General features: G+C 33.0%; 1 protein-coding gene across 2 annotated transcripts; it reads left to right on the forward strand.

The window, feature by feature from the left end:
- Positions 1 to 5,236: 5,236 nt before the first annotated feature.
- On the forward strand, positions 5,237 to 16,792 carry LOC136032132 (uncharacterized). Of its 2 annotated transcripts, none has more exons than XR_010618652.1 (2): positions 5,237 to 5,262; positions 16,396 to 16,792. XR_010618652.1 is itself a non-coding variant. In XM_065712308.1 (2 exons), the coding sequence occupies exons 1-2, from the start codon at positions 5,254 to 5,256 to the stop codon at positions 6,524 to 6,526; spliced, it is 333 nt and encodes a 110-aa protein (XP_065568380.1). In that variant the 5' UTR covers positions 5,243 to 5,253; the 3' UTR covers positions 6,527 to 6,598. The 2 variants fall into 2 exon arrangements, 1 of the variants encoding a protein (XP_065568380.1); XM_065712308.1 differs by lacking the exon at positions 16,396 to 16,792 and adding an exon at positions 6,203 to 6,598 and having other exon boundaries at positions 5,243 to 5,262.
- The last annotated feature ends 2,758 nt before the right edge of the window (positions 16,793 to 19,550 follow it).

The raw sequence follows: 19,550 nt of genomic DNA on the forward strand, positions 1-19,550 counted from the left end.
CACAGGGAGTATAAATGACGACCAGGACATAAGTAAAAAAAAAAAACTATCTATATATATAAAAATAAGTTGTTTGTGGATCTGTGGATCGTGGATCAGGTGACGTCACCTGAAAAAACTGGATCAGGTGACGTCAAAACTGAAAAAACTAAAAAAAGGCAAAAACTACAAAAAAAACTAAAAACTAATAAAAAAAATAAAAAAGCTAAAAAACTAAAAAAACTAAAAAAAGGTAAAAAACTAAAAAATAAATAACGACCGGGACACAGGGACACAACTACAACGGGGACACCGGGGGAAACAGGGGGATAACCTGACAATCTATTTATATGCAAAGACAATGGGACAGCAAAGAATGTTGTATATTCGCAAGTTTTACGTAGTTAAAACCATATATATATATATATATCTATATTCACAGGTGGGACATAGGGACACAACTACAATGGCGCGTAACTATTATGGCGCGTAACGACTTACGCGCGCGGGGGGGCTTGGGGGGGGCGCGAAGCGCCCCCACCAACTAGGTGTTGGGGTGGCGCGAAGCGCCACCCCAACAGCTAGTATATATATAAAAATAAGTTGTCTGTGTGTGGATCTGTGGATGGATCAGGTGACGTCATGTTTGTTCGCATATGACGTCTGAATTATTTCACACTAATACAAAAGAAGAAAAAAACTAAAAAAGGTAAAAACTACAAAAAAAAACAAAAAAGAAAAAAAAACTAAAAAAGCTAAAAAACTAAAAAAACTAAAAAAAAGGTAAAAATCTAATAACTAAAAAAAAACTGAAAAAATAAAAAAAGGCAAAAACTACAAAAAAAATAAAAACTAATAAAAAAACTAAAAAAGCTAAAAAACTAAAAAAACTAAAAAAAACTAAAAAAGGTAAAAAACTAAAAAAAACTAAAAACTAAAAAAGAAAAAAACTAAAAAAAAGGAAAAAACTGAAAAATAAAAGAGAAAAAGAAAACTAAAAAAATCAAAACTAAAAGTCTGTCTGTCTGTCTGTCGAGTGACGTCGTGTTTGTCCGCATATGATGTCTGAATTATTTCACACTATTACAAAAGAAGAAAAAAAACTAAAAAAGGTAAAAACTACAAAAAAAACTAAAAAGAAAAAAAACTAAAAAAGCTAAAAAACTAAAAAAAACTAAAAAAGGTAAAAAACTAAAAACTAAAAAAAACTGAAAAAACTAAAAAAAGGCAAAAACTAAAAAAAAACTAAAAACTAAAAAAGCTAAAAAACTAAAAAAACTAAAAAAACTAAAAAAAGGTAAAAAACAAAAAAAAAACTAAAAACTAAAAAAGAAAAAACTAAAAAAAAGGAAAAAACTGAAAAATAAGAGAAAAAGAAAACTAAAAAAATATTAATAAATATAAAAAATATAAATGTAAATATAATATAAATTAGCAATCAACAAAGCACCGAGACACAAATGACGACCGGGACACAGGGAGTATAAATAACGACCAGGACATAAGTAAAAAAAAAACTAAAAAAATGGTAAAAACTAAAAAAAAACTAAAAACTAATAAAAAAACTAAAAAATCTAAAAATCTAAATAAACTAAAAAAGAAAAAAAAGAAAAAAGCAAAAAAATAAAGGAGAAAAACAAAACTAAAAAACGAATGTATATACAGACCGGGACACCGGGATACAAATGACGACCGGGACACAGGGAATATAAATGACGACCGGGACACAGGGACACAACTACAATGGGGACGCCGGGGGGCACAGGGGGATATAAATGACGACCGGGACACCGGGACACAAGGAATATAAATGACGCCCGGGACACTCAAAGAGAAATCACAGACTGGAACACCGGGACACAAATGACGACCGGGACACAGGGAATATAAATGACGACCGGGACACAGGGACATAACTACAAAGGGGACGCCGGGGTGCACAGGGGGATATATAAACGACGATGGCGACTCAGGGAATGGTCGATTAGCAATCACCATCAACAAAGCTCAAGGGCAATCATTAGAATCATGAGGTATAGATCTGAATACGGATTGTTTTCCCATGGACCATTATATGTTGCATGTTCAAGAGTCGGTAAACCTGACAATCTATTTATATGCACAGACAATGGGACAGCAAAGAATGTTGTATATTCGCAAGTTTTACGTAGTTAAAAACATATATATATATATATATATATATATATATATATATATATATATATATATATATATATATATATATATATATATATATATATATATATATATATATATATATATATATATATATATATATATATATATATATATATATATATATATATATATATATTCACAGGTGGGACATAGGGACACAACTACAATGGCGCGTAACTAATATGGCGCGTAACGACTTACGCGCGCGGGGGGGCTTGGGGGTGGCGCGAAGCGCCCCCACCAACTAGGTGTTGGGGTGGCGCGAAGCGCCACCCTAACAGCTAGTATATATATATATATATATATATATATATATATATATATATATATATATATATATATATATATATATATATATATATATATATATATATATCCCCATCTAGCGGTACGCGGTAGGCTTCTATATATGGATTCTCATATGTACATAGGATACAACAGATATGTGCTAATTTTTAACTGCGTAAAACTTGTGGATATACAACATCCTTCGCTGTTCCATTGTCTGTGCATATAAATAGATTGCCCGGTTTACCTACTCTTGAGAATGCAAAATATAATTGTCCATGGGAAAAACAATCCGTATTAAGATCTATACCGCAAAATTGAAAAGGCAGATCCGTTGGAATCATGGAAATGTGAGGAATAAGAACAGCCTCACCCTTGGAAGGCCCTGTCACGATTATAACCCACTGTTTGAAGCAGAAGGATTTGAGTTCAAACTAGCGTCTGGTAACGATTAGTTTAGTTACAGCAGCACAGTGGCTTTGATGCTCTCTTTCAAATTCGAGATTCAAGACACTTTGCAGAAACATGCCGAATCTAATCAAATTGTCTGTGTTCCATTCAGTTAATTAACTTGCGAGAGCTGAATGGATAAAGTTCCGCTTCCTAAACCAAAGGGTTGTAGGTTTGAATTCTCGTCTTGCAAGGGGACGAATATTCAAACATCGATTTGAATGAGCTGAAAAAGTGCTTTTTACATTTTTTTTTCTCTACATAGTGTGAAGGCACCCCATTACAGATTTATTTGATTTCCTAATTTTGTGTTTGCAGGCAGTAGACTTTCGGAACTATTTTTTCAGCATTGTTGATAGGCTCGGTAATTATGTATTTGGAGATGTTAGACCCCCCCCCCAAACCATCAGGGCAAGGGCTTCAAGTTAGGCAGTTCGGTCATCGTTTATAGCTAAGACACCCTCGAATTTCCCCAGTTTGATGATAATTATTGCTTTAAATTGTGAGATTTCCTTTTTGTTTAAAATAGTCCAAAAATATGTAGCACGGCCTCACAGGTTGAAAAACCCCTCAGAACCCTGGGGCAAGGGTTGTAAGTGATTCACTGGGGGTATATAAGGTGGTTTGGGGATTAGGTGGTAGTATAAACTTTAGTTGGGGCTAATTTTATTTGAAATTGGAAGCTATACCGCAGTTTTTAAAGTCAAAAGCGATTTGAGGCTGACCACCTGCCCCCGATACCCATGATTTACCGGAACGAATAAATCAAAATGAATAATTATATTAAACATGCGTATAACTGAAATTTTTTTTTTTTGGTAAGTAGATGAATTATTAAACTAAATGAATCCAATGTTAAATGTGAATTATTAAACTGAAAACAGAATAAGAAGACAGAATACTGAAACTGAATAAGAGAAAACAGCCATCCCTTCTGCTGAAACCTCACTAAAAATCCCATCTGCTGAAACCACATAAATAAGATGAGGACAGCCATCCATTCTGCTGAAACCGCACTAAAAATCATTTCTTTTTATTGCCTATTGTCTGCTTTTGATCCTTTTTTAGAAAAGCAGTCCATATTACTTTCTTCCGTTTCATGTTTTTTCTAAATATGGGACAAAATTGGAAGACGAACACACTAATGGGTGTCATCTAAAAATTTCAGTTAGAGAATTTTAGCTATCAGGAATAATAACTAGTAGGGTATTAATATCCTATATGAATTGTATTTTCATTCGTAGTTGAAAGGTTTAATAGTGAAAAATTGTGTCTGCCCTAAAATTTCTAGATTGGAAGCCACAAATGACTTTAGTTTGTGGGTAAAGGGAAAGGGGCAATTGTAAAACAGGGTCTAATAAGTTGATCTGGGACTTCAAGAAGTTCAGATATTCGGAGTTTTAGGGTTGTCTAGCCCAAACTTTCGCTCCTCCTGTGTTCGTCCTTATATATGTCCTGAAAGCAGTTTTACACGTGTTGCAGCAGGTGCTGGAACCATTACAACAAAAAGAAATAACACTTTTAATAGTGGTCTATTTAAAAGGGTGAAACCAAATTTGATGAAACTTATATGTTTAAAATCAGCATTAACATGTGATTCATTGATGCAAATATTAGTATCAAAACTCCGTTTTTTAGAGTTTCGGTTACTATTGAGCCGCGTTGCTCCTTACTACTGTTCGTTACCACGAACTATTTGATCAAATAAAACAAAAGAAAGTCACGTGGTTAGTATGTATTTACCATTATCACAATTATTTGGATTTTTCAAGATAATAATCTTGTTATTAGAGGTATCACACATCAAATTATATTAAAAAGAACCGATTTTTCCAATATTTTTATAAAATCTGTCAAATTTTGACATTTTTTCCTTCTTCTGTCATAGTTCTAATAAGTTGGCGGTAGCAACTCTTACACACTACGCAAAAACTAATTGCCATGCAGAAAGAAATTCATAGTCTTGGCTCGCACTGGTATTATTGGAGAGGGACTAAAGCTAAATTCCTCCCCATAAACTGAGGCTCAATAAAATCATATAAACACACCTCCCTCTCACCCAAAGGATCTACAATTACAGTTAACCCGTATTTTTTGCACTGATTTACCCAAATATCTTGTTTTTGATAGGGATCTCTCCTGAAAGATATTGTACCACTTCTTGTTTTCAATTAATCTCGGTTCTTAACCGCAGCGACATTCAGCGTCAATTGTACAAGTCCCCGGTATCTTTTCACCTGAAACATTTGATTTAGGAAAATGTGGCCTGTATTTTCAAATATATATATAAGGGCATCTTTAGTTTACATTATCAGTTGAATCAAAGAATTGCTAATAATGAAATATGTGAGTAGCCTTTTCTTGTCATTTTTAATTGTAGAATAGTTTTTGTTACTAGTTTGCAGCCAACCTGAAATTCATGAAAATTATTTTCGAAAAATTTGATATCAATTATTTTAAAGCACCATGGTTTAGTACTATAGTAAAACCATTACTTTACGAAACCTGAAATTGTAATGAATATTTAAGATTCGAACAAAAATGATAATTGAACTTATCTTGATGCAAATAAATCTTGTTAAAGGAATGCCTTAATTTATTAAAATCAAGTGTAGTTTTATAGCATTTACCGTGGATCAGTTAACTGATAAGTTTAATTATACTTTACTTGGTAATTTTTTTATGTTTTTTTTAGTCAATAATGACCAAATGTCCCTTTATTTTGATTTAAAAACTATACTTTTATCCTAGGTATTTTGAACTTTGTCTCTCAATTTCTATTTGTTTCACCAAGCTCTTTGAAATGTCTGAATGTTTAGAATTTTTCAAATTAAAATGCTTTACTGATTTCTCTTTAGTATGGCAACATTAATTTCATTACAAGGCTTTTTTCCTTTTTTTCACTTCTTGTAATTTAATCTGGAAAGATGAAATCGACGATCCTGTTAAAGAAGGATATTTGAATGGTATTTCATTTCATCTTCTTCCCTATTGATATTCAGTACACTATTGACACATTTTATTCTAAATCCGAGACAGGATAAGATGGGCGGTAAAACTTACGCAAGAACAAGCTTTATAAATTTTTAGATGCATAATTGATATTCCTGTTGAATTCGGCATTTGAACTTACAAATGATTACATAACATTCACATTGAATTTTGCTCTTGAGTTTTCTTGTTATTCTTCGTGTCTTCGCAGCATTAGTAGAATACAGAACTCCAAAGGATATATTACGCATTTTTACATACCGATCTATATCAATATAAATCCCTTTTTTTCTAGATTCCGCTTGTTGTCCTTTATGTCACTGCGGCATTAGCCAAACCAAATAATCCAAAAAAGCCAGCTATTGATTTTCAAGGTATGAAAAGAGGGTTAACAGCTAACAGAGGTGATCTTTCTTTTGACGATCCTAGTTACAGGCTGAGAAGAGAAGCATCTGAATTGGAAGCTCCTGTCGAAGAAGATCTGAAAGGAGCAGAAACTCACCACTATAGCTATTATCCTTATCATTATTATGGTCATTACTACCCTACATATAGTTATGCATATCCATCATATGGATACACTCCGTACAGCTATGGTTACAGACGGTATTGGGGCTAGAGAGAAGGATGTTTTTAAGCTACAAAAGTTTTGTACCTAATTTATTTTTAAATTAAATGTTTTTTTCATCTACTTAGTATTGTTATAGCTGTTTATTGCTGTGGATATTCTTAATTATTAGCATTAGAGCTGTATTTCATTTTGCACATCAAAATTATAGAAAGAAAGTAGTGTTTTCAAATTAGTATAAAAAGCAACAACGAAAACGAAATAAAACAGTTATTATATAGGTCATATCTAGCTTTCCAACACTACAAGTAAAATTAAACAAAAACATCTTCTGCCCATTGCCATCCTCCCTGGAAGGTCTTGTAAAGAAATTCTAGCTGCATATATCTACCTAGTCTTGGATAAAGAAGCTGCTAAATTTATTATTGTAATTTAAACGCATTTGGTCCCAGCACAAGCCATGAACAATATTAAACTCCAATCCAAGGCTTTCAGAGACCATGTTCTAGTGTTGCCTTAGAAAAATATCCTTCCACTTCAAGGAACTCAAAAAACATAATTTCCAAAAATTTCCAAAATAAATTTTCCAAAATAAATTAAAGAACTCTAGTAAAACCTAGAAATTAAGATGATTAATCACATTAAACATGAATGTAACTGAAACTTCTTTGAGTAAATAGATGAATTGACAATATGAAACTAAATTGAATTGAAACTAAAATAAATAATATATTCAAAGTTAAAGTTAATAAAGAATAGCGTAAATAAGAGGAGGACAGCCATCCCTTCTGCTGAAACCGAATTAAAAAGTTATTTCTATTTATTGCTTATTGTTCCCTTTTCAGTGCTTTTTCTAGAAAAGTAGTCCATATTACTTCCTTCTTTTCCATATTTTTCTGAATATGGGACAAAATTGGAGTACGAACACACTAATGGGTGTCATCTAAAAATTTTAATTAGAGAATTCTAGCTATCAGGGATAATAACTAGTAGGGTATATATATATATATATATATATATATATATATATATATATATATATATATATATATATATATATATATATATATATACTAGCTGTTGGGGATACATCTTCTGAGCACCTACATGTAAAAAACCTAACCACTATAGTTTAATCTTAAAAAATACCAACCAGCCACTTCCCATTCTGGGCTTTGAGGAGGTCACAGCCCCTTTCATATGCGGAGTAATTTCTGTTCGTTTTAAGTTTTAATGTCGCTCCTTACTTTTAGTTAAAAAAAACTTGTGTTCCAGAAAATCTAATCCAAAAAGTGTTCCAGAGCTAATCCAAATCGTCTTAGCATCGCTTTATTTTAGTTTTAGTTTCATTGCATTGCACCTCACTAAAGCCACATAGGCATCTTGTCCCTTGTGATTCAACTTGGGCTGTATAATTGTCCCCCAGTGTTCTTCCGGCCACCAACTCATCCTGAACTTTTTTTAAAATTAGACATATACGTATATACATCTTATTTTTTGCATTGGCTGGAGATTAGTAGTCCATTAAATGTATTGTTGACAATTGTTATTGAGGCTGGGAATTTCTTCCTGCAGCTATTTCCATTAATAAACCCTTTTCTTCTCTATATGCTTCTTCCTTTTGTTCCCTGCCTTTATTTTGTTCTCGTTCTGTCATCCTCCCCTTTTTGCCCTAGCTTTCCTGTGTTTGTATGTATGTGTGTATGTATATATTTATTTCCCATAAAAAAAAAAAAGATGGAGTATAAGATATAAAAGCAAAAAACACACTACGAAAGAATACACAAACATAAGAAAAATAAATAACAAATGGATATCTAACTACAAAAAACAAAATCTATTGCCTCAAAATAATTGCCCAAGGATGAGTGACAATATTAGAGTTATATCTGGCGATCTGGGCTATTATCGCTTCATTAGGGTCGATAATCCCATGCCGACCTGTCACAATACGGTTACTTGTCCATGGTGGAAGCCGTAAGAGGTACTTCGCTTATTTATAATATGTAGACCGCAATTCTTTCTTAACTTCCTTTTGGATTATTCTCCAAAAGGGACTTAAATACAGATAATGGGGTAGTGCTATTGCATTATAGAGATGGGCCAAAATCCGCCGATCAAACTGACGCTGATAAACTACAATACGGCTATACGCTAAAGAGATCCGTTTCTGCAGATGACTCTGCAAAAGATGACGTGTTTCAAGCATAGACCGACTAATAGGGATCCCCAGATAAATTATGTGTTCGGCAAGCCGAAAAGTAGCACCACCCAGCCTAACATCAACAGCAGACCCTTACTTAGCATTAAACGACAACACGTCTGATTTCTTTTCATTAAACTGAAGACCTATTTTTCCATATTCTACTTGAAACTGGATAAAATTCTCCTCTAAACCGCGAAGGAGGCGGCTCATATTAAGTACATCGTCTGTATAGCTTATTAACGATAGATCAATCCCTCTCAGAATGTATGTCACATTTGACTTAGATTGCGGTTTAACGATGCTGTTATTAAATGCAATAGGTGATGTCAATGCACCCTGTCTTACACCTTTTTTAACCTTCCCATATTCAACCGAATTCGTGATTCCACCGGATAGTTCTTTGAACTAACCATCAGCAGATCAAAAGAAACACGTATTTTTGAAGCAAGTTCATCACAAGTCGACTGATATGAACTCATAGACGCACGTTTCCAATCACTAACAAAATAAGGACGCTTCTGGAGCCTTCTAGGAGGAGGCGAAACACTAGCATTTAAATCAGTATTGAAAAATAACGGAAAATGGTCTGTTGTAAAATTTGAATCAGAAACAAGAACCTCACTCGGTGTAACTGATCGAGTGTGCATAACATGATCTAGGTTTGACATACTTCCCGAATTATGAACATATGAAAAATTCTTATTCTTAGACACGAGTACAAATTCATCACCTAGCATACCGAATAACATATTTAGCACAATTAGAACTTGAACTGTTTTTGCCGCTCAGGTTTTCAAGATCACAGTTAAAGTCACCTGTTATCAGACACGAAAGTCTATACTTTTTTATTTTATCAATACACTTCGATATCCTTGCAATACTTATGGCAAACAGTCTATCTGATCGATCATCACGATAGTCCGTAGGGAGGTAAACGTTCACTATAACCATATCTTGGATTTTGACAGCGAGAAAGTCTAATGCCGAGTCAAACATAGAAGTGGATAGAGAGGATCTAGCGTAAGTAGCAAGGCCACCAGATGGCCGGCCATGAGTGCGAGAGCGTTTGGCTGCGACTGTAAAAACTTGATGGTTTGGGGACAGGTTCAATAAGGTAAAGAGAGGTTGCAAGATGTTCCTGCAAACAAACAATATAATATCTTGAAAGAAGTTCCTCGATAAAAACAGACCGGTTAAGGAGTTTTCCATTTAAGTTCTACGCTGCAACTGCATGCTTAACACTGGCGGGTTCTACATTCATTTTGGTATGGAGTTCATATTGAGTATCGCTTTATTAGCCGGACATCTTATGTTATAGCATGTATGGCCTTTCTTTTTGCATAAGATGCAGAACATATCTTTAGTGCACAAATTATCCTTCGTGGATGTATGATCAGAAGCACCACAACGACCACATATAGGCGTCAATACGCAATTAGTCGCTAAGTGACCAACTCTATGGCACGAATAGCATCTTTTTGGGAGAAATTTGAATTCTTCAGCAGGCAGCTTCTCATAACCGATTCGGACTGACTCTGCGAGAAAGTTTTCGAGATCCTTATTGGTCCCGAAATACATCTTGAACACTTTGAAGCGCTCAAAGCTACCGATTCCGTCTAATTTAGCTTATGTTCACGCTTCAGGAGCAAGGTAATATCCAGAAAAATGTTATTTTTTGTTCATCCGCACTGAATGAAAGCTAGTTGAACACTAGTTTGTCTCTTTCTTTCCTATTTTTTCGTTCTCTACCTTCACTTTCTTTCTTCTTGAAATTTAATATATTCTTTATACCCCAGCTTTTTATCCTCTTGATCCTTTTCCCGAGCCTCATCCTATTCTACTACGATTACTTTGTCTATTTCATTTTATCCCGTCGTAAGATTCTCTGAATTAATTTTCTGAGTCTATTTGTTCTGTATTTCTTCGGCCAGTAGGCCTATATGTCTTATCTATGACCGGTGATTCCTTTTATTTTGCCTAGAATCTGAAGGATGACTTTGTATGGGTTCCTGCGTATTTTCTTACCCTACAAATTCGATTTATACCCTTTTATATTACCGGGTGTACTCCTTACCGATGGTATTATTTTTATATCCATCTCTGTCTCTCTATCTTGGTATCCCATTTTTAGAAATAATTTTATTTAATACAAGATGTAAACTAGATCGCACTTTTCACGTGTCTCAGTGAGGTATATTACTGTCTTTTCAGAAGATGCAAATGCAGAAATGGTTTTGCCTGATAGACATTGACCTTTGTTTTCTACTGGTTCAGTCTGATATAAATTCAACTAACAGAAATTGTTTCAATTCACATCAGAGTAATTCCTCAAATGTTCAAATTTACTCCTTGTAATATAAATTCTTTTTCCTATTCTTGTGAAAAATTGCCAACATTTCAATTGCTGGTCGGCATTTAGTAGGCTTTTTAAGTGTGTTTTTATTCCTAATACTTTGTCCTCTAGGCGAAGCCCAGGAAATTTTCCTAATATTATTGTAGTATATTATCGGTTAACCAGACTCTAAACAAAAATTAGTTTAAAATTTTCTGTTATCTTTATATGGTACTTTTTATTGACTAACAACTTAGCCCAAATCTTTGGAAAACACTAGTTTGTCTTACTACCATTGTTTCGATAGTGTCTTTCTTCTTACTACCTCCAGTATTCGCAATTTAAGGTGACCACTGGGCCTCTGCTGAAGTATAGTAACGCATGCAACTGGTCACATGGGTTATACTCGTTCTTTCCGCTCTAATATAACCAGTGAGGGTTCGACAAGTGTACTATCTGTGGGGGTACAAGTGGTGAAATTTAATTCTCTCAATTATTACCTAACAACCAACTGTTGCTTACAAGTCCTATTTATCACTATTTATCACTCAAAGAAGATATATTGGCTGTGGGACCGGGTAACTGTCGCATATATTTAACACTTATAGATTTTAGTCCATCTTCAATTTGAAATTGGTGCCTGCCTGCTTGCCTGCTAGAACGGAGCTTTCCACTCGAAAGCAGAAACATGCTTCTATGAAAGGAAAGCTTGGCTGCACAATTTCAGATACTCCTCTCTGATATGGGCTATATAACTCCACTTCACTTCGCACACCTTAGGCTCTGGCTCGTGAACAAGCAAATACCATCCTTTTTGGCCCCAGGCAAGAGTTCTGCGGAGCTCTCCAAAAAGTAATGTCATATTCATCAATCCGGCCTGAGGTCCACACTTTCCGTAAAAACCGAAAAGGATATACCCTTACCAGTTTCCAGGAATAAGCTCAGATCGTACACATAGGAAAAAACAGGAAAAAGCAAAGTGTTGCTCTCGCAACACAATTAACTTAGTTTGGCAGTTTCCGTCATTTTTGAAGTTGGCGTGTTTCTTACTAGCAGCTGTTCATAATGCCAAATAACAATAGAAAAAACTTTTTCTCATGACGTTAGATTATATCCAATTTGTAGGATAGGATGGGGGGAGATAAACGGCTAACCTAGAAGGGACTAAAAGTTTTATAAAAGACAAATGTCAAGAAAAACATTTCCTGGGCATAGTGGAGAAATAATTTTATTAGACCAAACTGGCTACATAATTTTCAGCCCATTTCATAAAGTATTCGTCAACAAAAAACATAGCAGCATCCTATATAACTTCTGGTTTTAAGATCTTGGATTTTAAGAGAGTTAATTTTTTAACCTAGAATTTCAGGAAGAGGGTGGGTCCCGAAGCTCCCTCCTACTATTTCAACAACGCTTTGCATATATTATAATGTCTTATTTAAAATAACTTTTTATTTATATTCTACACTTATTAGTGTAAGATATTAAATTTCAAGCGATAGGATAATAATAGATATCTGATTGAATCAAGGTAAATAAAATAAAACGTAAGATAGATCCAGAGAATTTGATGAGGTTTCCTTGATGAGATTCTCATCAAGAAGGATTCCAAGATTTAGATTCAGTGAAAGATTCAGTGAAACTTGGTCAAATCCCACCATGACAAGCGTACCGTCATCATCGAAGGCAACTAGGTGGCCATCGGAGTTGGACTGGAACCTGGTTTCATCAATACGGTTAAGGTGACACAAACGGTATTAACACATTGGGAAAAGATCTTTAATCTATAAAAAAGATCACAGATATAAAGAAAAGTATTATACCCAGCATACATCCTTAGAAGACTCCATTTTCAACCTTAAAGACATTTAGAAGGTTTTCGCCAAAAAAATCTTCCTACTCGACAAATAGAAATAGGTCCAAGGGTGAATGATTTCATGTACTCCTTTTTCGCCAAGTTTTAATAGAAAAATAGCATATTTTATGACGTTGTAATCCTTCCTAACGTCCAATAAAAAATATAGCAAACATTAAAAAAGAGTCTATGGCTGAGCTAGTGAAACTAAGAAGCAAAGTACAAGCATTCTTTGTCGGGTTACTGGTATGAAACCCAAATTGAAAGTTTTGAAGAAACTGTCTTGCATCAAGGGTGCTTCTATGTCTAGAAAACAGGGTCTTTTCAAAAGTCCTGCTGAATACTGGCAAGAGAAAGATATATTTGTAATCTCAAGGATCACTCCTTGAGCACCATTTAAATAGAAATACTGCTCTGGTACTTTTAAGTAATTGATGGGAAAATACCGATCAAAAGAAGCTTAAACAAGTTCTGTTAAAGGTGTAACAATTGCTTTTTAAAATGAATTTGAGAACCCTAGTAGGAATATCATCTGAGCCTGAGATGAAGTACCATATAGGGAAGAGAAAATCCTACAAGTTGTTTTGATTAAGATAGTTTTTGTTTTCCAGGTCTTGAGTAAAACGGGAGTCATCCAAGGGCTCAAAGACTCTGATATTTCTTAGTCGTAAGTGCAAAGAGAAGGGGTTTCAGGTTAGAAGTATTACAGACTTGACTTAATCATAAAACAAATAAAACCCGTAACAAATTTGTTATAGATTCAGACTCATCCCAAACTTTTTGAGAAAAACGTACCTTCAAAAGTTGCAGTTTTTTCAAAGCTGCAATGATAAGTAAAACTTGCTTACAATGCACTTCTACTAGAGACAGGCTCAGGAAGGACAAACTTCAAAAGAATAGGAAAGTGGTCTGAAAGGTTATTAACCAAGACATACCCATTGAGAGTTGGTAGAGAAGGAACAAGATTATCAATTAGAATGACTGTTGGGTCAGTTACTCCAGTTGCTATAAATATCGTTGGCAGCATACCATAAAAAAGCATTACAGCGAGAAAGTGTAATGACACAGAAGAAGAATCCAAAGGATTTAAGTTAAAATTACCCATGCCAACTCTCTGAATTTGTTGATTAAGAATATTCAATAATATATGGTATAGAACCGCTTGGAGCACGATAAACCTCAGCAACAGCCAACTTTTCCTGAGACTGAAGTTTCAATAAATTAGTCGTTCGAAAATTTCTTCTACATTCCAAGAAAAATCTCTACGAATGGAATATGCAAAATTATCTCAAACATCAAGAGCAAGACCTCCCTTTCCTATCTGAACCCGGCTCAATCTTTCAGTCAAACAACCAGGCAAATCAAACACTGAATCATTAGAGACATACGAAAAAGTCTCACACAGACAAACAACATGTGGCTGCAAATCATCCATCAGAATTTCAATTTGTTTAAAAGAAGAGATTAGTCCTTCAGTATTTAGCTGAGACAGCGAGAGCCCCCCCCACAACCATCCTTAGCAAACCGAAAATTTGTTACAAACTTACTGCTTATATGACAAAAAAGTTAATTCAATCACATTATCATTATTCACAATGGTATTATTTGATAGGCTTTCAACATGAAGCTAATGTCTTTTCTAGAGTAGATATTCGGTTTAATAAAGCGGTGTATAAAATAAAGGTGTATAATAAAGCGATAGTGACTTGGAAATCTGAAAAGTATGATATAGCCATAAATTATACTTTCAGTGCATTCAAACAAGCAAACGTTCACAGAAAAAATAAACCGACAAAATGAAATAAAGCTAAAAAAAGAACTCTTTTAAGAATCCAAACAAAAAGCATACATAATCTCAAAAAAGTGTACAAAAAATAGAGATAAGAAAATAGAGAAATGGTACAAGATTATTCAGAAGCAACATATAAACGCAAACTGAAAGGAAGTTAATTCGACCTGCAACCCACTCATATGGAAAATTTGCGAGTACCTGACCATAATCTGACCAAGCATTTTAAACGCTGAACTTGTCTCTCACTTGACTGAGAATACCACGACAATGCTTTGTTGGAGCTTCAGATTTGAAACTTTTAGAGCCAGCAAATTTTAATTGGCTTGCGAAGACTTTACGGGCCATCTCGAAAGTAGAAAATTTTCCAGAAATTTTACAGCCCTGGCTGCAAGCTGAAGAGCTGTAAGAGTAAGAGCAGGGATATTTTAAGATGGCAAGTATTGAAGAATGGAATGTTTTGACTTTAAGCAACTTTTCGCATTTTCCAAACCCTTCTAAGAAGAAACACTTTAAAAATGTGCAAAGTCAAATTTTGACTTTTTTCTTCTTCTATCATAGTTTTAGTAGGTTGGTGGTAGCAACTTTTACACGCTATGTGAAAAATAATTGGCAAGCAAAAGAAATTCATAGTCTTGGCTCGCAGTGGTATTATTGGAGAGGGACTAAAGCTAAATTCCTCCCAATAAACTCAGGCTCAATAAATCATATAAATACACCTCCCTCTATTATTTCAAAAAACATGGTTTAGTACCTTAGTGAAACCGAATAAATTAATAGAATTGTAACAAATTATTTTATTAAAGCTGAAATTGTAATGGATATTTAAGATTCGACCAACAATGATAATTGAACTTATCTTGATGCACTTGATGCAAAATAAATCCTGTTAAAAAGATGTCTTATCTTATTGTGTTTTAATCGTTTTTTATTAGTATTGAATTTTAATTTTCATTGCAATTTTTATTGTTAATTTATTTGTGTTTCTGTATTCAATAATGACCTAATATCCCTTTATTTTGATTTTTGAAACTTCACTTTTATCCTATGTATTTTGAACTTTTTCTCTCAATTTTTATTCGTTTCAGCAGGCTCTTAGAAATGTTTGAACGTTTGGAATTTTTCAAATTATGATGTTTCACTGATTGCTCTTTAGTATGGATGATTTTAACAACACCAATTTTATTATATTGTTCTTTTTTTCCTTTTTTTTTGGCCTCTTGTAATTTTATCTGGAAAGATGAAATCGACGAACCTATTAAAGAAAATCACTTCATGATATTTGATATTTCATTTCATATTCTTCCCTATTGATATCAATACACTATTGACACATTTTATTCTAAACTGCACTTTTTGATAGGAGTATTTGTACCTAAAATAGCTGTCATATGAACTAAATCCCCAAATCAAATCCGAAAACTCAATAAAATTTCCATTAATTAAAATTTGTTACCATTTTCTTTGTAGGCTCTATCCAAAATTCGGGATAGGCTAAGATGAGTGGTAAAACTTATGCAAGCATAAGTTTTATAAATTTTTAGATACATAATTGATATTGCTGTTGAATTCGGCATTTGAACTTACAAATGCTTACATAACACTCACATTGAACTTTTCTCTTGATTTTTCATGTTGTTCTTGGTGTCTTTTAAGCATTAGTAGAATACAGATCTCCAATGGATATGTACATGTTTTTAATATACCTATCTACATCAATATAAATACTTTTTTCTAGATTCTGCTAGTTGCCCTTTATATCACTGCAGTATTAACCAAACCAAATAATGAAAAGGAACCAGCTATTGATTTTCAAGATATGAAAAGAGGGTTAACAGCTAACAGAGGTGATCTTTCCATGGACGATCCTAGTTACAGGCTGAGAAGAGAAGCATCTGAATTGGAAGCTCCTGTCGAAGAAGATCTGAAAGGAGCAGAAACCCATCACTATAGTTATTATCCTTATCATTATTATAGTCATTACTACCCTACATATAGTTATGCATATCCATCATATGGATACGCTCCGTACAGCTATGGTTACAGACGGTATTGGGGCTAGAGACAAGGAAGTTTTTAAGCTACAAAAGTTTTTGTACGTAATTTATTTTTAAATTAAATGTTTTTTTCACCCACTTAGTATTATTATAGCTGTTTATTATATTCTTGATTATTAGCATTAGAGCTTTATTTCTTTTTTCACATGAAATTTGTGGAAAGAAAGTAGTGTTTTCAAATCAGTGTAAAAAGCAACAACAAAAACGAAATAACAAAAATTATTATATAGGTTGCATCTAAGTTTTCCAAAACTATAAGAAAAATTTAAGAAAAACATCTTCTGCCCATTGCCATCCTCCCTGGTAAGTCTTGTAAAGAAATTCTAGGTAGATATATCTATCTAGCTTTGGATAAAGAAGCTGCCGAATTTATCCTTAAAATTCACATGCATTTGGTCCCACCACAAGCCATGAACAATGCTAAACTCCAATCCGAGGCTTTCAGAGACCTTGTTCTAGCGTCGCCTCAGTAAAATATACTTTCCCTTTAATGAACTCATTGAAAATAATTTACAAAAAGAGGTTTCCAAAAAATAATTAAAGAGCTTTAGTAAAATTTAGAAATCAAAATGAATAATTACATTAAACATGCTTATGAAATTTTTTGGGTTAGTAGATGAATTATTGAATTAAATGTTAAAGGTGAATTATTAAACTAAATGAGTTATTAAACCTAAATTAAATTAAATGAATTATGTATTAAAACTTAAAATGAATAATGAATAAGAGAAAACAGCCATCCCTTCTGCTGAAACCTCACTAAAAATCCCTTCTGCTGAAACCGCATAAATAAGAGGAGGACAGCCATCCCTTCTGCTGAAACCGCACTAAAAATTATTTCTTTTTATTGCCTATTGTCTGCTTTTGATCCTTTTTTAGAAAAGCAGTCCATATTACTTTCTTCCGTTTCATGTTTTTTCTAAATATGGGACAAAATTGGAGGACGAACACACTAATGGGTGTCATCTAAAAATTTCAGTTAGAGAATGTTAGCTATCAGGAATAATAACTAGTAGGGTATCAATTTCCTATACGACTTGTTTTGTCATTTGCAGTTGAAAGGTTAATAATGAGAAATTGTGTCTACCGTAAAATTTCTACATTGGAAGTAACAAAGGACTTTCGTTTGTGGGTGAAGGAAGGGGGACAATTGTAAAACAGGGTCTGATAAGTTGATTTGGGACTTCAAGAAGTTCAAATTAGGGTTTTCGAGCCCAAGGCTCCGCTCCTCCTGTGTCCTGTGTTTTAAAAGCACTAATACACCTGTTGCAGCAGGTGATGGAACCATTACAACAAAACGAAATAATACTTTTAATAGTGGTCTATTTAAAAGATCGAATAAAACAAAAGAAAGTCACGTGGTTATATGTATTTACATCACAATTAATTGGATTTTTCAAGATAATTATCGTGTTTTTAGAGGTGTCACACATCAAATTATATGAAGAAGAACCAATTTTTCCAATCTATATATATAAAAATAAGTTGTCTGTGTGTGGATCTGTGGATGGATCAGGTGACGTCATGTTTGTCCGCATATGACGTCTGAATTATTTCACACTAATACAAAAGAAGAAAAAAACTAAAAAAGGTAAAAACTACAAAAAAAAACTAAAAAGAAAAAAAACTAAAAAAGCTAAAAAACTAAAAAAAACTAAAAAAAGGTAAAAATCTAATAACTAAAAAAAACTGAAAAAAATAAAAAAAGGCAAAAACTACAAAAAAATAAAAACTAATAAAAAAACTAAAAAAGCTAAAAAACTAAAAAAACTAAAAAAAAACTAAAAAAAGGTAAAAAACTAAAAAAACTAAAAACTAAAAAAGAAAAAAACTAAAAAAAAGGAAAAACTGAAAAATAAAAGAGAAAAAGAAAACTAAAAAAATATGAATAAATATATATAAAAATAAGTTGTTTGTGGGTTATGTCTGTCTGTCTGTCTGTCGAGTGATGTCGCTACACTTCGTTACCACGAACTGTTCGATTAAGCCTAGAGTTAAATAAAAATAATAATAAAATATATATATATATATATATATACACATTATATATATATATATATATATATATATATATATATATATATATATATATATATATATATATATATATATATATATATATATATATATATTTATATATTTATATTTATTATATTTATATTTATATTTATATATATATATATATATATATATATATATATATATATATATATATATATATATATATATATATATATATATATATGCGTGTGTGTGTGTGTGTGTGTGTATGTGTGTGTATATTTACACTAGTGATGAGTTTAGCAGCTTGGTTTTTGAAAGCTTGGTAAATATATCTACCTATAACGTCCTTGACTTTTCAGGTAGGGTGAAAATGGGCAGAAGATAGATTATTTTTAACTATTCTTATTGTGTTGCATAGGCTAGATATATATAATACTTGCTTTTTAACTTTTGGTATTGATTTTCAAAATGATTTGGAAACACTAGTTTGTTTATAAATTTAATGTGTAAAAAGAAAGACAGCTTCAAAAACAGAATAAACATGTAAAATATAACGAATCAGGTCGTCAAACTTTTAATTTGAAAATGAATTACGCACAAAATTTGACCGTATACCGTCTTTAACCTTAGCCGTACGGAGCACTTCCATATAATGGATATGTATGACTAAACGAAGGGTAGTAATGACCTTAATAACGATAAGCATAATAACTATAGTGATGAGTTTCTTCTCCTTTTAAATCTTCTTCGGCAGGAGCTTCTAATTCAGATGTTTCTTTTCTAAGCCTGTAACTACGTTCGCCAGAGGAAAAAAAATATATTTCTTTAGAAT

Source organism: Artemia franciscana, chromosome 10 (assembly GCF_032884065.1).
Source record: "Artemia franciscana chromosome 10, ASM3288406v1, whole genome shotgun sequence".
NCBI lineage: Eukaryota > Metazoa > Arthropoda > Branchiopoda > Anostraca > Artemiidae > Artemia > Artemia franciscana.